Source organism: Vulpes lagopus, chromosome 13 (genome assembly GCF_018345385.1).
Source record: "Vulpes lagopus strain Blue_001 chromosome 13, ASM1834538v1, whole genome shotgun sequence".
Lineage (NCBI taxonomy): Eukaryota > Metazoa > Chordata > Mammalia > Carnivora > Canidae > Vulpes > Vulpes lagopus.
Genome location: NC_054836.1, coordinates 43,890,426 through 43,914,130, shown reverse-complemented (window position 1 = coordinate 43,914,130; position 23,705 = coordinate 43,890,426). Strand labels below are relative to the sequence as shown.

General features: G+C 39.8%; 1 protein-coding gene across 1 annotated transcript in view; it reads right to left on the bottom strand.

Annotated features, from left to right (window-relative positions):
• ITPRID1 (ITPR interacting domain containing 1) overlaps nucleotides 1-23,705 on the bottom strand; it is a 103,671-nt gene that overhangs the window by 47,277 nt on the left and 32,689 nt on the right. Inside the window, 5 exon segments of the mRNA XM_041728216.1 lie at nucleotides 1,892-1,949; nucleotides 6,751-7,325; nucleotides 10,501-10,703; nucleotides 13,104-13,190; nucleotides 16,007-16,058. Of these exon segments, the coding sequence (XP_041584150.1) occupies nucleotides 1,892-1,949; nucleotides 6,751-7,325; nucleotides 10,501-10,703; nucleotides 13,104-13,190; nucleotides 16,007-16,058 (975 nt within the window).

The window sequence follows — 23,705 nt, the reverse complement described above, 5'->3', positions numbered from 1 at the left end:
AGCTGGGTTCCCAGAGAGAATGTTCTGGGAGCAAGTATTTCAACAGCCAGGAAGCAGCCAGGTGGGTTAGGGGCCATGCTCTGGATGTAGCACAGGATCACTTCTGCCATATTTTAATGGTCAAAATAGTCCATGTACCTTCATTTTTGAATGAAATAATCTTTTTAACTTTGAGTCAAAATTCATTCATTTAAGGACGCCTGGGTGGCTCAGCAGTTGAGTGTCTGCCTTCAGCCCAGGGTCCCCCATCGGGCTCCCTGCATGGAGCCTGCTTCTCCCTCTGCCTGTGTCTCTGCCTCTTATGAATAAATAAATAAAAATCTTTTAAAAAATTCATTCATTTATATTCATACACATATATAAATTCATTCATATATATAATTTATTCCTATATATAATGAATTCATTCATTCATTCATATATAAATAAAAGTAATACTTTTCCCTTTTCTCTATTAATAGAAATAGAACTTGTTTTACTTACTTTTTTCCTAGTCTTATTTTTTCTTGGATTAGTGACACTGTTTTTGAAAATAATAAATTATATTTGCTTTACTTTAGTTCAGATTTTCTCCATTAGGCTAACCTTCACCCATCTTACTTTGCTCTCTGAATTTGAAATTAAATATAGGTTAGTGCTTTTGCCTAACTTACCAAATCAATTTTTGGAATGATTGGGGTGACTTACATGATATCAGCAGACCTCTTAATTGAATGTCAAGGAAGGCAGTTCCTATTGGCACAGGGACCTCTAGCTTCATTGAGAAGCATTCAATTAGATGGAAAACAGATGCTTATTTTTGTCTTATAAACCTCAATGCAGGTTATGTGGTAATTACTTCGAAGAGCAGGATAACAATTTATGTAATCAGCAGGACCCTATAATTACTAATGCATAATTTCTAAACAGCATTTAGCAAAATGAGGCCCATACATACACTTTGTAATGAAAAAGATGTGTTTGACACCACACTAAATTAAATTAAAAATTTGCATATTTTCTTCCAGGAAATGCACTAGCTTCATCTGCTTTATTTTGCTTCACTAATCCCTGTCTACTTTTAGCTCTGTTATAGGATCATGGAAATGCTGAATCACAATGATGGCTGAATGGAGCATAAGAATGAAGAGTAGAGAAAGCTCTCCTTCTTTGCTGTCTAGGATTATATAACATGATTCTGAAAGATTATTTGGAAGGTTACATCTAGGCAACTTGTTTCCACGAAGAGTTTAATAAGAAGGTCCTACCGTCACTTAATTTAGAATATAAGTGCTAGCAGAGAAACTTAAAAAATTAACCCCACTTATCAAAGGACCAGTAAAATGATATGACTTTTGTAACATCAAGCAGTTGTCAGTAGGAGTAAGAAAGTATTCCCTCAGTCCCAGTCCTATGTGGAATCCATTCCACTCTCTTGATCAAATCACACAGAGTTAATCTTAGACAAATCACAGAGTGCATTAGCCCCAGGGATATCGGACAGATCTGTAGTAAGTTGTTTGAAATTTACATGTACATTGGCATTGCTAGTAGGTTTTTAATAGTAGTAGGTAGAAATAGTAGTGGTAGTAAATAGCAACAGTGGGAGCTATGCCATCTTTTTTTTTTAAGATTTTATTTATTTATTCATTTGAGACACGGAGGGAGAGGCAGAGACATAGGGAAAGGGAGAAGCCTGTGGGGAACCTGATGCAGGACTCAATCCAAGGACCCCCAGAATCATGACCTGAGCCAAAGGCAGACTCTCAACCACGGAGCCACCCAGGTGCCCCAGCTATGCCATCTCCTGAAGATAGTTTAAGTCCTACATATTAAGAAAGTTGAGTACTAGTTATTTACATTTTCTCCCTGAAAGGCCATTGATGACATTGCACATCTTGATAAATCTTACCTGCAATTCCCGACATCATGTCAAGAGGATTACCAGTCTCTTCATCAAAGCTCTGGACCTGAGACACCAAAATACATCAATCTCATTAGGGATGTTTTCATAATAAATTCACTTCATTTATTTAATCAACATATAATGAGTGCCTACTGGCTACTGCTAAGAGGATTAACCATGATTTCTGAACTCAAATAGCTTACAGTCTGCTGCAGGCAGGTGGCACATACAAGGCACTCAGGATAAAGATTCAGAGAACTAAAGAAGATCAGGAGAGAGAAATGCGGGAACCACTTCTGGGTGGGAGGAAGAGAGACCCCGTCTGGAAGATGTAACATTTGAGTAAAACTTAAATAATAATATTATTATTATAGATTTTTTTTTCTCCTAAAGAGCTTTAAATATATTTGGAGAAAGCAAGTTATTTCCCACATTTAATTTTATCTCTCTAAGAGATTTATTTATGACTTGGTAAATTTATGGAGAGCAATTCAGAAAATTCACAACTCAGTTGCTATACAGAGCTTAGCTCAAAGAAAATTTGTTTTCCAAATTGATAGAGCAGAATTTTATTTTTAAAATTCTTTCAGAAATTAATATACTACTCTTGAGAATAAAATTAGGGGTAAAAAATTTCTTTATGAGTAATAATATAGATTACTATAGAAACTTGATAAATAGAGTTAAAGAAGGCAAGAAAACATTACTCTTAATACCTCAGAGTGCATTTTTGCAGGTCTCCTTTTTAATTTTTTTTTCTGGATATAGTTATGCAATCAAAATTTTTCAATCAAAGCTTAGAAGGGGAACTTTTTTTTTCCCCACTTATAGGATTTCTTTGAAAACATAATTTTTAATGACTTTACAATAGACTATATTTGGAAAGTACATTAATTTACTGATGTTGGAATGTTTTCTAGCTTTTGCAAATAAAAGTAATGGTAAGATGAGTATCCTGGTACATAAATCTTTTTCTTACATGTCATATTATTTATTTGGACTAATGTCTATATACTGAAAGCTGAATCAAAGGATATTTAAACATGTCGTACGTGGCCAAAAATGACCTTTAACTCAGGAATAAAGAACTGCGAGAGTATAGCTCAGCAATGTAAGAAATATTTATTCCTCCTTTTTAATCCTTCATCTCTTTTCTTCAAAGAAATTGTTTCATACTTGTAATTAATTAGACTTACTTCTTAACATTAGTTTTATTGGTTTTGTAACTCAAACCATGTTCATAATATAAATTTTTAAGTACAATAAGAAAATTTTTTTGCTCTGATCATTATCATGGAGAGAAGTCCATTTAGTGTGATGTAAAGTCTACATTCATCTATTGAGAAGCAACCCTCAAACAACACATCTCAATAATTTAAAATGAAAACCTGGTGTATTCTTGGATTATTCCACCAGTGTCAAACTTATTAATACATTTTTAAAAATTTAAAAATTAAAAATAAAGAAATAGTTGTTAATGTTGGAAACATTTTCCACCTAATCAGGATGCCAGTTGGTATTGTTTAATAATATGAGCAACAGTCTCACATATGAGTTCTAGAGAGCAAGATCCTTGTATGGAAGTGAGAGAAAGATTAAAATGTTTTGTGGCGGATATAAAGAAGCCTCCTACCTTGACTTTACAATTGCAGAGGCTTCATTAGTATTAAATTCTCTTAATATGTTTGGGAATTAAAAAAGAAAGGAACAGACTTAATTTTGCTAAGAAAAATTAAACACCAAAATATGTTGATTTGCGCATTAAAAAATCTATGCACAATTTTCTTAGAATCCTAGTTTTGAAAAGTGAGCCAAATATTGCCAAATTCAGCCATTAGTAGGACATTAGGGAAAGCATCATAGATTGATCTGGAGGCAAATTGTGGCCAATCACAGTTGAAATTCTGATTGCTGGATATTTAAGGACATTGGCTCCTGTTTTAAATGCCATGAAAATCTGCCAACTTCACACATATTTTTCATTTCTTATAATTGGAATTTTAAATTTGCCATTAAAAAATGACTATTACATCTGGCATTAGCTCCTATTTGAGATGCAACCTACCATAGCTCCATTTACTCATCCACTGGTATTGAATGAAACAAATATTTTTCTCCCTGTCTGTGATGAGGATGTAATATTTCAAGTATATGTTTTAGAAAAAACAAAATTCAAGTAGTGAGTTTCTTTTTATATTGTTTTGGGGGCTCTGTCTTAGTTATACAGAGAGACTCTCACTCACACAAAATCTAGGCAAATATTTAAAAAACATCATAAACAAAGTTAACTATGTAGTTCAACAGAATATTCTGTTTCCCTGTGGATGCCATCCACAGACTAAACTAATATTATCAAATATTATTAACGTTAATTTACTCATTCACAAATATTTGCTGAGTACCTACTATGTACTAATGCACATGAGTTTGTTTTATTTTGGTGTCTGAATTTCTTCCCACCCCCCCACATATACTACTAGCTAGCTTTTCCTTGAATAATTGTCATTTAAGAATATTTGAAGGTGTACCATGCAAGAACTGGCACTCTTTTCTCAGTCCTTTTATGCTGAATATGATATTAATCTCTCCCTGTACTCTCACATATAGATGGCATCCAATGGACATTATTTTCCTCTAAGTCAGTCTAGCCTGACAGGAGACAGCAGTGTCTGTGGGGTGTGCCAACAGGCTGAAGATGGTGACATTTCTTGTTTGGACTGTAGGTGATAATAGCAGACTGGCAAATGGATTACAGATTTTCTTGATATTCTTTATAGCATTTTAAGTAGTAGTTTGGTAATTAAATAATCTTTGCAGAATTGAATTAAAACCAAATAATTTTTCTTAGTGCCACCTCAACCTATCTTCAAATCAGGGCAGGAGACCAAAAGTCTGCTTTTTCTCCATTTGTAATTTTTATTCATTTGTAGGCTATTGGTTTACATTCAGATTAACATTTTAAGGTTCTTGAAATCATTTCTGACATAGGATATGTACACATACAAACATATATACCTAGATATTAGGATCATTGCCAGCTACATATTTTGAGGCAACAAAATAGATAGAAGACTATCTTTGTGGAATGGGGAGGGCTACCAATAGGCATATTCGCCTAATTCCTCTTCTTTTTAGGCTGTGGGTCAGCCTTCCTTTCTCTGAGTTCCTTGGTTCTCTTAGCCCCCTGACTGGTTAAGGACTTAGCCTCAAGCTCCTCAGATATCACAAATATGTCCAGGGTGACATAAAAGTTTACTAGTATAGCTGTCACTCTCCCGGCGTGTTACAGGTTTCTGTGCCATCCCTGCCACTACACAGAGGTTCCACTGAGGGCAGAGTCTGTACTCCAGAGCCTATCCGGGTGTGTGGCCTGTGGAGGGCTTAAAGGAAAGGTGGTCCCACCTTGGGATTTGAATACAATCCTGCCCCACTCCTAGATAATTTACATGATAAAGGGGATTTTTTTCTTTTGTACTTCCTTCCTCATTGTATTAAAGAATACACAAATCTGTGAAAATGTGTATATATATTTTTCAAAAAGACTGAGGAGTGCAAGTGGGGGTGTCATCTAAATGAGAGTGAAAATTAGCACGAGTGAGTGAAGGTAAAGATGAAGGGGCAGATTGTGTGGTTGTTGCTTTGTTTGAATGGAACTCATTTGTTTACTGACATAGTAATAACAGAGTTTGGACAAAACTCGCTTATTTACTAACATTCCTTAGCCCTTCTCCCAATCAGGAGAGAGAAATGTGCGGGGTTTCAAGGCTCCAACCCTGGGTGGATGGGAAATGAATGGTGTGGAGAGGATAAAACAGGCAGTGTGAAGAGGTACAAGTGGGGAAAGGGTCTGTAAAAGTATAATCTTTCCCCTATCATATGTTTCAGGCCCATGTTTAAAAAACGGAATGTCGGGCTCCCGGTGCATGGAGCCTGCTTCTCCCTCTGCCTCTCTCTCTCTCTCTCTCTGACTATCATAAATAAAAAAAATTAAAAAAAAAAAAAACGGAATGTATGGTGGTCAGGCTGCATAAGATGTGGTAAAAAGGATGGAGACAAGCAGCCCCTGATGAGTGGACTTGAGTCAACCCACAGGACCCAGGACAAGGGGTGCTGCGCCATGGTGCAGTCTAGGGAGAACCAGAAGTGAGAACCACCCCTACACCTCAAATGCATTCTTACTTTCTCAGAGTCGACTCATGGCGGTGTAGAATGATGCTGACAATGCCATTGGCATGGACACCAGAAGAAGGTGGGACTAGTCTCTGAAAGGTGCACCTGCAGAGCAAAGAGGCTTGATGCAGGGAGTTCTTGGTGCACAGAGTGGTGAATGTGTATGTCTGCAATGGAGGTCAAGTTATGTGAATATTGATAAATTGCAAAGCAAGCAAACAAATAAAATACTGGTCCTGTAAAATCAAAATGAAACCCAAATCCCTACTTCCTTGTCCAAGGTCCTGCATGGGGCATTACAGGAGAAATATTTCCAAAGCACATCTCCTTGGGGACAAAATCTGGCCATTGAGGAGCTGACAGACAAGTGGGGGAGATGTCATCGAAACACATGGACTGTCTCTGCCATACAAGCTCTCCCCACCAAGGCTGTGAGAACACAGAGTGGAAGTGGCGGGCAAGTTTCACTGAGTGGGAAGTAGCTGACCCTCCAAAATGGTGAAACAAGGAAAGTTAGAGTGGCTGGAAGCATGCTAGAATGACCTTAAGTGTCCTAGACTGGAAAGAGGAGTTTGGAACAATAAGAAATAATCGTTCACTCCCTGAGGGGTTAAGGTTAAGTGAAGGCAGAAGGCGCAGATGCCTTGGGGAGGGTGGTTTCCCTTAGAAGTTGAGCGCGTAGGTATAACACTGACCTCTTCCATTTCAAAGGAGTCCAGTGCTTTGCCTGCAAGACGAGACAAGCTCTTGAGCTTGGTAGTTTGAAGAGAGTTCACCTTTTGAGTTCTATCCTTGACTGACCCCTCCAACATACAGGAAGGAGGAGCCCTCTTGGCCAGTGTGGATGAGCGGGGCCATTGCTTGCTCAGAAGAGCTTGGGGAGAATGACAAGGTACCAAATCATCACAGGTTTGGAGAGAGGAGTGCTCTGCTGGAGGAGACAAAGGACCTTGGTCCTGGTCGTTTGTCACAACTGTTAACTCTGCTCCGAACTCTCCTGATTTTTCAGAGGTGATGGAAAATTTGCCCCTCATCTTCAATGATTCAGATGCTTCTGGGCTGCAATCTCTCCTAATGCTCTGCTTTGAAGCTCTACTGAAAAGCTCACCCATTCTTCTTCGATGTTCTTTGGCTTCACTCACTGAGGTTCTTTGCACATTTTCCCCTCCATCTTTCTCTTCAGCTTTGTTCTGCAGGATGTTAACGTTATTCAGCAAGGATGAGAAGGCATTGGCTACATGGTCCAGGATCTCCAGTTGTTGGAAACGTCCTGAATGATACAAGGAACATACAATTTTTAGGCTGTGTCTCTCCCCTGAAACTGCATGAATGTAGTCAAAACTGAAGAGGTTGAAGAAGACACATGTTTTTTTCAAGATGGGAAGGACTGCAAGCTCTTGAAACTCAAGTACATGCCAGTGGTCATCATGGAGGTGGTTCCCTGAGATAAGGAGTTGCCACTGTGTCATGGGAGCAGTGGACACCTTTTATATTTAGTTAAATATGCGTGACTATATACATTCATGTATGCCTTTAGTTTTTATGTGTGAATCCATAAAAATTATAGGTGAGATGAATTTTAATTTAATCTTGCATATTAAACTAAATGTTAAAGAGGTTGCCTAACTTTCATATGAGGTGAACTTGAGTATACTTCCACAGCTTTAGGTAGTAGATATCCTAACCATCACCTCTATCATCTTCACCTATACTGTCACCTATTAGTGTGCAAAAATCATGGAATATGAAGTCAGAAGGCCTAGATCCAGACCCTACGTCAACCAATCACTAGAAGTATGATGTCAGAGTAAGCAAATTAATAGAAATATGGTCCTTAGGGCCTGTGCCAAGCACATAGTAAATGGTCAGTTTCCTCCTTTGAAGAATGAGGGTAATTATATCCATTTTATGTATCACTCAATGAAAAGCACAATGCTGTACAAATATCAGCAATTAGAGTTATAAATGTGTAAGACTCAGGACGAGAATATATTGTTCTCAATCATCCAGGAGAAGACAGTCATTGATGTGAAAATCCATTTGCCTTTTCAAATGAACCAGCTCCTCAACTTGTAAGTCTTTCTGCATGGTTCATTTAGGCAACAGGCAAGTATTGACTTCATTAGCATATGGAAGGGACCTCGTGCAGCTAGAGCAATTCGGGGACACATTGCCACTTCAGAAAAAAATGGTGAAGAGTAGTTTTGGTATCTACAGATAATAAAACCAAAATGATGGAAACAAAACAAAACATTTTGCTTTTATTACACAGCCAAAAGGCAGTAATAAAGCATGCAGGGTTGCATGGCTCAGCAGTGGCCAAATGCCCCGTTGGTGAGTAAGGAGGCAGTCTTCTGTTCTTGTTTGCACCATTACAGCAATGCTACTGACTTTCCCATGAGCATATCCTGTGTCTATACCCGCTCCCTTCACCTGAAAGGGGAACATATTTACTACTGATCCTTCTACTTTAAAAAATGTGACAGGCTTTTCACAGAAGATTGTGATATTCTTTTAAGACAAAGAGGAACTCTTGGGTTCTGGATATTTTCAGAAACATTCTGATTACATTTCCCCCTAAATTCAGCTTTAGTTAAAACTAAATCTTTTTTTGTGACCCCAGTGGTATGACTGAATCATAATTGTACTTTTACGATTGTCTTAACATCTATAGTGAAGCATATTTTTATACTTAAACTAAGATAAAATCTATCCATTTAGCTGGCTAAGTCAATTCAGAGAACAAGTCTTGTGGCATTAGATGAATGGAGGGTTTTTTTTTTTTTAATTTTTGTTTGTTTATTTTTGCCTGTGGAGAAATTAAACGATGAACCAATTGATTCTCTTCCCTTCAATTTTGAACCTTTTTCATTGACTTTGAATGAGACACATTTTTCCTTTCTGTGTGTAGAACAACTAACTAATTTTATTATTGCTTGTTTTACATTTGACCTTCTCAGTTTTCTTGAATCAAGAGTGTCCTGGTAAGTGTTGAGTGAAAGCATTTACAATGCATTATTAGCATAGTGTTAATCATGGAAATAAGAGTGGGGCACAATCACAGGACTGGGGGCCATCTCCCAGGTCTTCTCTAAGATGAAGACACACATCTCCCGTGTGTCAATTTCATCTACAAAATGTTTACTTCATAGCTCAGGTCAAACACTCCCCAGATAATGATAAGTGTTATTATTGTCTCCAAAGAAAGAATTGATCAAAGAACTCACAACTCCCTGTGGCTTGAAGGAGGAGACAACAAAGAATGATACTAATTTCTTCTAAGAAGTTAAGAAATATGGCATTGAAACACCTTCGGGGATACATATTCTTTTTAAAAATTGCATTGCTGAGATTTTCAGACCCATTTCACCTACATGAAAATGGGGGAAACAAAGACTAAAATGAACCATGTAAGATATTTGTTTGAGAAAAACACTTTATCTCACTTGACTTTCATGAATTTATTTAAAGAATGTATTTCAGAAACAGAATTTTGGCATTTTCTCCAGTCCAGAATTCTGCAAACTCTATCCCATGGAGGAGATGTTCTTCAGTGCTCCTCCAAGAGGGGTTTTGTACTTATATGAGTCTGAAAATGCTGTCCTGCATCCTCTCTAGGAGACCAAGGGTGCACTTAACATATTAAGCAAATTCTGAAGTAAATAAACCTGCTTAACTGCCAGACATCTTTCCCCAAAATTATTTAAGCACATTACACACATTCCAAGAACATCCTAGTAATGTCCTAGAGAAAAGTATTCCATTGACCACCAGTTGGGGAAAAATAGCAGCATGTATGATAATTAAGAGGTTTAGACATATTTAACCCACAAATCTGGATTAATACTTACCACTTACAGCCCATGGTGGAATAAGAAGTGTTCTAAACCTCATACATGAGGAAATTAAGGTTTTATCTTGTGACTCATCATAAGCTTTGTCAGATCCTGGTATCTCTGCCTCCTGGGTATGAGGTCATGGTATACATTAATGCTGTTCCAGTATTGCATTTTCTTTTTTCTGGACAAATAGTAAGACTGCATATTCTCACCCCTTTGGAGTTAATCATGGCCATATGACTGATTTTGGACAATGAAATCTGACAGTGAAATCAACGGGTAAATTCTGAGCAGAAAGAGTTAAGAGTCAAGTATGATTCCCCATTTGCACCTTTTCTGTCATTGCAACCAGTGACGTTTCCAGATGATGGGGCCGAGTCCACAGAGGAGGACACATGGAGCAAGATCTCCCTTCCCCCAAACACTCACATGAACCTGCAGCAGACATGTAGAGCAATTAAGACGTAAACGTCTCTGTTGGAGGCCACTGCAGTAGAGGAGTGATTGCTACTACATATATCTTCCAGACAGTCCCTCCTGATGCTGTGACTCATCCGGCCAGTCACCCTCATTGCTGAGATTCAGAAGCCACGTAGCCCCACTTACCATACAAGTCAGGGTTCTCAATGTTCATTCGTTGCTTTTGAGCTTCAAGAAAAACCCGGATGTTGATTCCTCTGGCTGCTGAGCTACAATCCAGGAATCTGGCTGGGATCTGTGTGCAGATGTCTGGCTCATCCACACCAAACCCCAGATCCAAGAGAATCTCCACTGGATCTTCTTCCCAAAATTCCAGCCATTCAGGAATGCTGTGGTAAAAATATGAATATTATCCAGTAACAGTTCACTTAACAAAGCCTGTATTTTTTCTTGTCACCATCCCCCCACACCCTCCCATCTTCCAGAAATTGTGTGAAAGAGGAATCTAAATAGACAAATAGATGGCGCATCCAGGAAAGCCTATACATACTTACTTAAAGGACAGTCCATCACCCCGACTCAGGGACTGCTTGTCTGTAATTTAGTGTAAGACCAATGAGTTTACTTATCTGACTTTTCATTTCATAATAGGCAAATGTTAAGTTAGGGCAGGGAGATTGTGGGTCAGATGCCAGAGGTAATACACCGGTAACCACAAAGAAATGGTAGTTCTTGGCACAATGAAACAGAAGGAAAAGAAAAAAAAAATACTGTAAACAGTACAACTCAAAAAAAGAATGTTTTTAAAGAGAATCAGTCTGGAGGCCTCATCAGCTACACAGGTCTGTAGAGAAATCACTACATGCAGAATCTAAGGACTGATACTTACAAATAATGAGTCTCAGTCCCTGAGTAGGATTAAAATATGTTCTGTATTTTGTTTTTTTGTTTTTTGTTTTTTTTTTTTTTTGTTTTTGGACATTGATGAGAAATAAAAAGTGCTTTCTTCAAATTGTGTTACTCAGCTTTGGGACTTAAAACAATAAACTTTTGTTATCTGGAAATTATATTTATGTATACCAACTACTTCCCAATTTCTGTCCTTCTCCTTGGTGACTGTGCTAGTAACCTTTTAAAACCCACAGACAGGGCAGCCCAGGTGGCTCAGTGGTTTAGTGCTGCTTTCAGCCCAGGGCCTGATCCTGGAGACCTAGGATAGAGTCCCACGTCGGGCTCCCTGCATGGAGCCTGCTTCTCACTCTGCCTCTCTCTTTCTCTCTGTGTCTCTCAAGAATAAATAAATAAAATCTTTTAAAAAAGTTAAAAAAAAAACCTCATGGACAGTATGGAAGCAGAACTTTTGGTAAGGTTTTCCTAGGTCTGCTCAGCTCTTTCGCGGCAGGTTTCTGTTTGCCTCTACATGCAACACTAAGGAGCTTATTTGAGATAGTTTGGATGATTTACTTTCATGACTTCATCATTTAAATTGGATTAATTACAATTCATTTATTTAGCCATTCACACATTTAACAACAGCCACCTGTAGTCTCACTGGGCCGACCCACTTACCACACATTACCCAATATCACGTTCACACTTTTTTATGTGACATAGAGATCTGGTGCTTGGCTTCCTGGTTTTAACAAGGAAGAAAAGATAAGCCAAAAACTCTTACTTTGGGGCTTAAGTGGCTTAGCTTGGGTATCCTAATCACTGGAAACAAAGAGAGAACAGGGGTATCAATCACTTGATACCTTAAGATAAGAAAGTTTCAAGAGAGAAAACAATTCTTGCAAGAAAGCTAAATTGTGTATGAAAGATTTAATCTGTGGTCATATTGACCTCACTGTACAAATTTTTATCCTGTCCATTTACACAAATATTTATTGAACATCTATCACGTTCTAGGCTTTCTGCTAAGCACCCATGGCACAAAAAGGAACAGGAACATAGTTCTCTGCCTTTCAAAGGCTCACAACCTCATATCCAAGAATGTATTTATTGATTTATTTGTCACTAAACATTATTTTTAATATCATTAACTCTTCTTATTTATATTTAATTATGCAAGAAATACATAAAATATATTCATCTTGTTAAAAACATTTTTAAAGGTTCTATTTATTTACTTGAGAGAGAGAGAGAGAGAGAATATGAGCAGAGGGAGGAGCAGAGGAGGGGGGAAGCAGACTCCCTACTGAGCAGGGAACCCATCTCAGGGCTCGACCCTAGGACCCCAGGATCACGACTGGAGCTGAAGGCAGATGCTCAACTGACTGACTCATGCAGGCGCTCCTAAAAAATATTACACATAAAGCTTTCATTCCCCTTAGCCATTATCCCCACCAATCCTGACTTCCTTCCTACTAAATTTATATGGATCCTTCTGGATATTTTTCTATGTTACATATATGTTTTTTGGTTCTCACTTGTCCACCCTATAAATAGCAGCATACTCTATGTTTCTTTCTTTTTTCTCCGGGAAAATATGAGTCAAAATTCATTCTAAATATATATAGTTCTCTGCCTTTTCCTTTTATCACTGTATAGAATTCCATAAAATGGGTTGGTTGGCCAATAGTTTGGCCATTTCCCCATTGATGGATATTTAATTCAATTCCACTGACTCTTTTACATTGTTCTTGCAAGTTAGAGTTATGAAATCCTTTATTCATTTTCTCATCCATTCATTCAACAAGTTAATTCCCAAGTGCCTATTTAAAATTTCACAATATCCATTGTTACACAGAATGATTTCTCTGGATGAAGAGTGCCTGGAAATCACATACCTTTGTGGTATACTTGCAGCAGAGTGGCAAGAGTTGAAACTGGTCCCTCTGGACAGGGTGGGAGTTTCTGAAAATGGATGCAGAGATCTACAGTCGGGGGAAAATACCAATGATGAGATGTGTTGACTTAGTCCCCTGGGAAATCATTGTGAATCTTTCCCTTCCTGAGCAAATATTTGCATTTCCTCCTCCTTTCTAATAATCCCATAATGGCCACACCTTTGAAGAAGAGGAACATGCAATGAAGAAGCTGCTCCTCTTTTCAAGAGCATTGTGTTACAGAAGGTGTGAGAATTTAAGTGTTAGGTGCCCGCTAGTGCTCATTATAAAGGTGACAGTATGTCTCACTTTTGACAGATGGCAAATCATTGGGGAACCTTTCAAGAACACAGCTCTGGTAGGCACCAACTTTCCGAAGAAGTTAAAACTATGTGATGAAAGAGGTACAGTGAGCAGTCACTGGAGTAACTGTATTAATTCCCATAATGGTGATGGATTCCACATCACATGGTTAACAATCTCTAAATGCTGTCTCCAGGGCTCCTGTAGCCATCCATATACAATAGTAACCAACTCCTCTACTACACACACACAAAAAACCGGTGCCACACTATCCAAATAGGCCTGCATTGCAAGGCACTGGAAAGCACTTCTAAACAGAATGAAACCTGGTTGTAATATAGTTCAGCTTTATATAGCTTGGATGTCCCACAGATACAGCTAGCCTCATCAGTTATAACAGCCAGGTGGCACAAAATTGGAATTAATCAAAGAATACAATGTAGATATCAAGTGTCCCTAAGAGACCAAGTTATCTTGAATTTGCCTTAGTCCTTGTTCACATTTAGTCAGAATAGCTGGTCCTTGCCTCTTTGTTCAATTGTTTTTCTGCATTAAGGCAGAGAAAGTTATGTTGCTGAATAATAAAGACTCTGGTTTTAACAGATGGTTGAGTTTGCTGGGAGCCCTGGAGAGACACAGAAGATATCTTTTTATTTATTGCCTCCCCTCAGTTTGTATTAAGCCTGCCATATTTCTGTTTCATTCTGGGTTTGAGGATCACACCTTACTTTGTAATGTTCAGTAGAGCCACCCAGAAACTGCCCTGGCCTTGGATCCCGGAGAATCCATGTATTGTCAGAGTTCTAATCAAGCCATGAGAGCAGGGGTGAGTCACTGACCTTGGCTTTCACTTTTCTCTTCAACAAAATGAGAAAGTTGCCTGAGAGATTTCTGGGGTCCTTTTACAGCTCCCTGATTCTGTGAGGAGCAAAAATAGCTAATCTGCTAAGAGGGAAAAACCATGACAAAGTAGTTTTTTACTTGTGAATGGTAGGAGTCAGAGGGTTACAGTATTGAATATTTGGTTTTCAACTAGTTGAGATTATCTCAAAAGTGCAAGGGTGGCTGAGACATGGAAGCAGAGTTCCCAACCTTAAAAAGCTCAATCTATGCCAATGGTTTTGAAACCAGAGTGTCTCTCAGAATCATCTGAAAGGCTTGCCAAAACACAGATTTCCTGACTCAGAATGTTTGGGATTAAAATTCACAATGCTATTAAGTTCTGAGGTGATGCCGCTGCCACTGTTGGACACTATTTTGAGACCTAGTATATCCTCATATTAAGAGACTCTCACTGCATTCAACCTGTAACGTTGGAAATCTTATATACAGTTGACCCTCAAACAACAAGGAGGCTAGGACCCATGACATAGTCAAAATCTACACATAAGTTTTGACTCCCCTAATTCTTAACTACTAATAACCTAACCTACTGTTGGCAGAAAGCCTTATTGATAATAGCCAACTAGCATATATTTTGTATGTTATATATAATATGTTGTGTTCTTACAATAAAGTAAGCTAGAGAAAAGAAAATGTCGTCAAGAAAACCAAGAGAGAAAACATATTTACAGTACTGTATTGTACTTAAAAGAAAAAAAAATCTGAATAATGAAATAAGTAAGTTGGGGAAGGACAGATACCATGTGATTTCACTCATGTGTGGAATTTAAGAAACAAAACAAAAAAACAAAGTAAAAAAGAGATAAGCATAAACCTCAGACTCTTAAATACAGAGAACAAACTGGTGGTTGCCAAAGGGGAAGTGGGTGGGGGATGGGTGAAATAGAATTAAAAGTACACTTGTTTTTTTCTTTTTTTAAAGATTTTATTTATTTATTCATGAGAGACAGAGAGAGAGCCAGAGACAGAGAGAGAGAGAGAGAGAGAGAGAGGCAGAGACACAGGCAGAGGGAGAGCAGGCTCTATGCAGGGAGCTCAATGCAGGACTCGATCCGGGGTCCCTAGGATCACACCCTGCGCTGAAGGTAGTGCTAAACCACTGGGCCACTGAGACTGCCCTAAAAGTACACTTATCTTGATGAACACTGAGAAATGTATAGAATTGTTCAATCATTATATTGTACACCTGAAACCAACACTGTATGGTAATTATTCTTGAATTTAAAAAACACTGGCATTTAGGTGGACCCGCACAGTTCAAAGCCACGTTGTTCAAAGGTCGACTGTATTCTTGCCCAGCAAATAGCATGGCGGTGGATAATATTGACAATATGAGAATATGCATGCAACTATTTTACGGACAGGGCCTTCTGAACAGTTATATTATAGCCAAATGCCTTTTATGCATATGTTTTCATTAAATTCCTTCCCCCCCCCCACATGCCAGCCTGTGTTGATTTAATTGTTCCTCCTTTATGACAGTGAAAGAACCTCTATTTCTCTCAAGGCTAGTTAAAGCATTCTAGGTGATGTGGCTAAACCAGCGACAAGAGCATAAGATCCATGGCATTATTAAGAAGTGTCCTCACTTCCATTTCATTTATGAAAGATGTGGCTGTGAAAGACTGGAGTGGAGCGACAGGGGCCCTGCCACCTACCTCAGGTAGTCCTTCACAGTTATGTGTACCATTCCTTGTTCATGCAAAGAAACTGCAACAAAGAAAAGAGGAGATGAGCTTGATTTCCTTTTTAGCACATAGAAGATTTTCTGTTCCTCAAGTGTAGGAAGATGGGATTGATTTCCATATCCGAGATTGTATCAACACGAGGTACAAGGCATCTCTGTAGTGGAACAATACGGAATGTAATTAATGGCTAAATTGTGTGACAACCACTTGAAGAAATGTACTTGCTCAGTCAAGAGGGAAGTCAGTGGTAAATGAAGTAGACAGCAAAGGTTTCGTGGAGAAACTGGTACTTGGCTTGGATTTTTAAGAATGGGTAGGGTTTGATGGAGAGAAAAGAGGTGTGGCCATGCATGAAGAGTGTCCATAGCAAGTGCAAAGCACAGTGATAGGGCTAGTCCAATGAGATCGTAGGGCATTTGGAATACTCACTCGTGGTCCACAAGGTTGAGGAGCATGGGTGAGGACAGGCAAAAGAATACATGAAGGATCCAGCAGCATTTGTTGAGCATCTGCCATGCATTTGTTTTTGTTTTTGTTTTTCTGCCATGCATTTGTATCTCCTAATCCTCTCAACAGTCTTAAATTTAGGACCTATCCTGATTTTTCAGATAGGGAGTCAAATAAAGAGCCCATGATCACACAGTCAAAAGTAGGGGATCCAGGAATTTATCATTACCTTGATTATTGATTACAGCAATAACAGTTACTATTTATTTAGCACTAACTTTGTAGGAGGCAACGTGCTAAGCATGTTGCAGGTACCGCCCCTTTTATTTCATATAACAAATCTATTGAAATGGGTATTACAAATCCCCCCTTAAGAGACAGAACATGAGAAACTCCTAACTCTGGGAAAAGAACTAGGGGTGGTAGAAAGGGAGGTGGGCAGGGGGTGGGGGTGACTGGGTGACGGGCACTGAGGAGGGCACTTGATGGGATGAGCACTGGGTGTTATTCTATATGTTGCCAAATTGAACACCAATAAAAAATAAATTTATTAAAAAAATAAATTAATTAAAAAAAATCTTCCCTTAACAGAGAGGCAACTGAGGCTCAGAGAGATTGAATGTATTTCCCATAGTCAGCAGGATACCACGGCTTATTTTTATCTGTGGCTGTTGTTTCTTCTCAAAACACTACATTGCCAACAGAAATGTCCTGTCGCTTATTTGAAAACCAGAAAGAGGAGTTTGTATGTATGTGTCGGGACACGGTTTCTGAGCAAACAAATAAATGTGAGAGAGATGATGCTGAAGGTCCATTTGCCTGGTTAGTGGTGCTGAAGACAGAAGAGGAGAGCTAAGTCCTGGGAGGCTCCTGAATGAGCCGTGGCAGCCTTCAGGATCTGCGTCATGATGTAACGCTGTGGCAGACGTCTGCAGAGGGAGACATTCAGAACTTGGGCCAGTTCCTCCGAAAGTTCACCAGCCTTCTCATTTCCTCTCACGGTGGCTTTCCTGGGTGCAAATGTGCGACATGTATAGAACTGGAAATGTTGCCACCCAGCACTCCCATGAGAAAGTCATGTCTTTCACCCTGAGAAATATATGCAGGTGGGGAGAAATTTTGGAAAAACAAACCTAAGTGATTGGAACATATGAAAAAAAAAAAAAGGTTGAAAATAATAAAGGGCTCTTCAGTCTGGAGCCGGGGTTCTTGTCTGGGTAGGAGACGAGGAACAGATCTCTAGGTATCTGTGAACTTGCCTCTGAGTGCCAAATCTTAGAGGTGGAGATAGGAAAACCTGTAGTTTTCAGCTGTTTTTTTCAAAGGCTCGGTGACCCCGCTGAATGGCAAAGGAACACTGGTCTAGAAAGATAAAGACCCGAGGCATATCACTGAGGTGTGAGCAGACGGTGAGTACTTAACTAAGCCCAGAATACACAGCTACAATTTTAAAAGGTAGCGAGAGCATGGTTGTGACGCCTGTCTAGCCTAGAAAACAAATGGAACCCTGTCACACAAGTCATATGGAGTGAAAAATATAAATCTATGATGTGCCTTTCTAGCATTTGGACCAAGCCGTTGAGAGTCTCACAAGACATTACAAAACTATTATTCCTTGCCTGTTGGAGGAATTTTTTTTTTCCAGTCTAGTTCGGTTGTTGTTATTTTTTTTTTCCACTTTGCTCATTTGCAAGATAAACTTTCTGGGCTTGTCAGGGTTAGGCTCTCGTTCCCTCTGTCGGTTTTCAATAATGAACCTGAACTGAGAGGCACAAGCTGGTGGCCCAGTTCTCGCCAGCACTGGGATTCCTAGAATCTCCTTAAAACTCCGAAGATGCAGCAGCATCGGCCCAGATCTCTTCAGGGAGCAATCTTTTGGAGCCAACGTGTGCAGCCGTTCTCTGCAGTCTCTATCCTGTTTGCTTGGTTCATTGGCAGTCACCTGCCTGGCTGCTGGGAGCATCTGAATCCACCACCTCTGACCACCACCAGAATTTGACACGTAGGGAATGTCATAATGGGACCACCAGTCTGCTCCTATGACCTTGCATTTCCTCGAGAGGGCATGCTCGAGGCTGCCCCAGGCGGAAGGTGGGATGCCTGTATCCACCCACAGAGCCCTGTGTGCCAGGGTCTCCTTACGTCCTTCTCGCTTCTCTAGTTGCTTGGTCTTGATATTTTCCCAAATTTTTCTTTCCTTCTAAGATCCCCTTCTAAGGTTTTTTAACACCAGATTTTACTCTTTCAAAGCCATGGTGGATTGAGGAAGAAAAGAAAAATAAGGTCCTACTATCCCTAAGTCTCATAAAAGTTGATTTGGAAGAGAATTAAAGCAAGAAAAAAAAAGTTCTCTGCTCCACTCAATACATCCCATTGCATGGGTTAAAATGCCAGTTCTGATTCCCTTTTAGATACTGGAGTCTCCAGCCACCCTCCCTACTGTTGGGTGGACTTTTGCCATCTGAAGCAGCAGACACCGCACTTAACCCTGCAAAATGGATTACTGGAGAAGATGTAGTGAGATATGCAGAAGGCACTAATTAGCACCTTTATTGGCTTAGAAAGCATTTTTTATTTTGGTTTTCCTAAGCATTTCTGACTGATTCATGGAAGACATTTGGTTCTTTGGAATATCGTCCAATAGACTAATCAAATTACATGTTCACAGGGCTCTAAAATAATAGCATTCTGCAGCTTTCTGTAGATTTAACTCCTGCACAGCCGAGACACTGAGCAGAGGCAGTCGACAGGGCTTGTCTCCGTTTGCAAATGATCACAGTCCATATTTTTACAAAAGAAAAGATTCCTCTTTCTCTCTGACACTCATGCTCAAAACCTTAAAGCCAATTGTAACGCTTTGCTCTTCTTCACTCGAATATCTGCTTATTTTCCGGATGCAGCTGACAGGATCCTCTCCATTCCAGTGCTGACATGCAGCCCAAGCCCTTGTGACCTCCAGCCCGCCCGTGATCGCAACAGTGTCTTCCCAAGGTGTGCACCTTCTTCCTATCTCCAGGATAAACATTGGAATCTGTCATTTCTCCTCTCAGAAACCATTCATAACTCACTCTAATAGAGATGGCAAGTGTGTAACACGCTTGGTTCAATTCCCCAGCGCTGCGCCTATGGCAACTATCACTAATTATTCATGGCCTTCTGTTCAGGTGAACAAAGATGTGGTCTCAAAATCCTCCTCAACACAGACCCCAGTTACAGTGATTTCTCCTTTGACCGGAACCTGAGATGATCTCAATACATCAAGTGTGATTTCCTCTTTCTGGATTTTAAGGTGTTTATAAGCTGACAAACCCCTATTTATCAGAAAAATTTCCAGTTTTGTTCCCCAGCATGAAACCATTTCTTTAGTCTGACCGCCTTCTACATGCTTTCCTGCACACATTTGGTTTTCTTTTCATTCTGTGCCTTTGTTCAAGTTCCTTGAACCCGGTGACACTGTCTTCCTTTGCCTCTTTGTTTTTATCAAAACCACATCGCTCTTTGACTAGCCCAAGTCACTCTTCTTTGAAGATTTCCCAATCTGACTTACATCAGCTTCATTTTGGACCAATTTTACTGAGATCTTTTGTTGACTAGCTTTGGGGAAATCAGATGTGTTAGAGATAATTCCTACCTCAGTGGGATTCACAATTTTGTTAGTGAAGCCGCTCATATCCCTAATAATTTGAGGCATCACAGATCAGGTGCCATATGGGTAGAACCCATACTGCATGTGACTGGTGTTCAGAAGAAAAACTGAGTCTCTTAGCGCAGATGTCAGGAAGGGCTTATAGAGAATATGGGACCTGGGTCAGGGCTCAAAAGAAGGAGAAGAGGAGAATAGAACAGGAAAGACTCTAAGACAGGAGGCATTAGATGAAGAAAGATAAAGAATTAGGATGGCAACGAAAGGGGACAAGACAAGAGGGTCTTGTGAAAAATTAGCACAGATTGCATTCACATTTCAATGGTCCTGGGGAGCCAGAATGACATATGTAAGAGCAGAGCCATATAGTCTACATCTTTGTATTCTCCACCAGCACAATCTTTCTTCCTTCCTTCCTTCCTTCCTTCCTTCCTTCCTTCCTTCCTTCCTTCCTTCCTTCCCTCCTTCCTTCCTTCTCTCTCTCTCTCTTTGAGAGAGTGTGAGGACATAGGGAGAGAGAATCCCAAACAGGCTGCACATTCAGCACAGAGCCCAACACTGGGCTTGATCTCACGACCCTGAGATCATGACCTTAGCTGAAATCAAGGTTGGATGCTCAACCAACTGAGCCACTCAGGTGCCCCTCCACTAGCACAGTTCTTTGCTCTGAATGCTTTTGTTTGCTAAGCATTAAGGGAGCATCTATTATGTTTAATTGGATTTACATTGACCTCATCTTATAGACCACAGATTTTAGAATTTGATTTTTTTAAGTTCTTATTTAACAAATTCCTTTTGGAAAGATGTTAAGTTTATTCTTCAAGGATCCTTCTGGGGATTGGAGAAGAAATATCTAAATATTAAAAGGGCAAATGAATTAACCACCCATCAAGTAATCAATGGCTCCAAGCAGATCTTTGACAAAAACTAATTTTTTTTTTTTGCTGTGGACATTGGGTCTGTTTTTTTCCCTCAAAGTTATGCTTGGCTGTGTTATTAAACAAGTGCACATTACATAAAGTTCCCCAGTGACACATGCATTTGTGTAGGTGTCTGTTCCTGCAAGGTAACTCCAATGCACTCTCAGGGCAATGATGCCAAAGTCTAATTTGTTCCTCAGTGGTGGGAGTGGGCTTGCTGAAAACCAGACCCTCTCCTCAGGCTTTCATCTACACAGTTTTATTATGGAATCTGGGATTAAGAAGAGTCAGCAGCCTGAAAAGACACACTTTCACATCCATCACCATGTACCCTTTAGCAGCCCAACTGACCCCAAAGAGGTTCTAACTGTCCTATTGTGTTTATGGCAATAGGAAATTCCACTGATCCTCACTTGAGCACAAACCAAGAATCAAACTTGTGTTTGCTCACGCTGTTGGTGACAACCACAAGATGTTGATCTGCACCAGTGGTAGTTCTCAGAAAGGAGAAAGACAAATTGAAGGATGCCCATAAGGGTCTTCCCTATAAGTCATCCATGTGCTCTCAGTTATCCATGTGCACAGACAATGTTCTGGAGATACTTAAGAAGACTGCCAGACCACTCAGCTAAGATGTCCAAATATTTTGGGCAGATGGTGACAGACTATCCTTTGTGAAATACCTGAGTAAGACCTGGGATGCAAGCAGCCAGCCAATCGAGTGGCTTTCCAGAGGAATTATTTGATGCATCTTTTTTTTATTTTAACATCTAGCCATGGTCATTTAACCTTTCCATTGACATTATTCAATTGACATAAGAAATTAGTTCTAGGGATCCCTGGGTGGCGCAGGGGTCTAGCGCCTGCCTTTGGCCCGGGTCGTGATCCTAGAGACCCAGGATCGAATCCCACGTCGGGCTCCTGGTGCATGGAGCCTGCTTCTCCCTCTGCCTGTGTCTCTGCCTCTCTCTCTCTCTCTCCGTGTGTGTGACTATCATAAATAAATAAAAATTAAAAAAAAACTAAAAAAAAAAAAGAAATTAGTTCTACTGTAAAAAATTTAAATTCTGGAGGACTATGTTGTGGTTCTGAAGGCTGGTGCACAAGAGCCATTTACTTCTCTCTGGAGAGAGAAGTAAATGCCAGTGAACTCAGCCACGATGCTCACATTTTGACTCTTCTTGCAGGGAGATTGATGTAGGGCTTGCTTTCCCCCTGGGTGCTTCCATGCATAACACATAGAGTAAATTACACTAGGCTTCTGGAGAGGCAACGTGGCTCCAAGTCAGACAGATCAAAATTCAAATCTTGACCCCCTTACCTACTTTAGGCAAGTTACTTAACCTTTCTGAGTCTCATTCTCCTCCTTGCAAAAGTTATTAATGATAATATTTACCTTAGAAGATGGTTAGGGTAAATAAGATAACATATGTAAAATACCTAGACTGTGTGCCCTTAATATATAATCATTTGGGCAGCCCAGGTGGCTCAGCAGTTTAGTGCCGCCTTCAGCCCAGGGCCTGATCCTGGAGACCTGGGATCGAGTCCCACATGGAGCTCCCTGCATGGAGCCTGCTTCTCCCTCTGCCTGTCTCTGTCTCTGTCTCTCTCTCTCTCTTTGTCTCTCATGAATAAATAAATAAAATCTTTAAAATATATATATATATATATATATATATATATATATATATATAATCATTTATCTCCCCTCCCAGTTCTACTGATGAAGAAGCTGAAGTGCCATGGGTTAAGGGCTTTATCTAGTGTAATAGTACTGGCAATTGGAAAATGAGCCAGCTAGACTCCAGTTTAATAAAAATGAGACTTTAGGGAGTCACATAACAGCATGAAAGCCAAAGAGTCACCATAAAAGGCCAACGCCCTACTTTAGCCATCTCTAAATTCAGAAGGAATTCAGCAATAGGACCACTGAAGCCATATGCAACCTCCCTCCCATTTTATTTGGGGCCCAGTCCAAGACCTAGAGGTCCCCTAGAATGCTTTCTATGGGAGGCAGTGTGTCACCTATCAGATGAGCAGGTACTTGGATCTTGTTGCTACTTCATTGTATGCAGGCCTCAGGAGTGATCAATGAGGGAAACCAACCTTAGAATAAATTCTACTTGTAGTAGGTTGAATCTAATTTCCGTATCTGAAATCTCATTTTAAAATGTGTCCCTTATTTGGAAATAGGGTTTTTGTAGATATAATTAGTAAAGGTGAGGTCATACTGGATTAGGGGGTGGGTCTTAAATCCAATGACTGGTGTCCTTAAAAAAAGAGAAAAGCTTTCCCTGCACAGGAAGAAGTGGCCGTGTGGAGTAGAGGCAGAGAACGGAAGGCTGTCACTACAAGCCAAGGAATGCCAAGGATTTCAGGGAGCCTCTTGCAGGAAGGAAGAGGCAAGGGAGGATTCTTCTCTAGACCCTTCAGAGAGAGAATGACCTGGTCTACACACCTTGATTTCAGATTTCCAACCTCCAGAACCTTGAGAGAGTAGATTTCTGTTTAAAGCCACTAAGTTTGGGGTAATTTGTTAGAGCTGCCCTAGGAACGCAGGTACCACTCTGCATCATACTAGGATTGCATGAGTTTTTATGGGATTTTCCTTCCAGTAGTGATTATTCTTCTCTCTCCTCTTTGGTTTCTTTTCATCTCG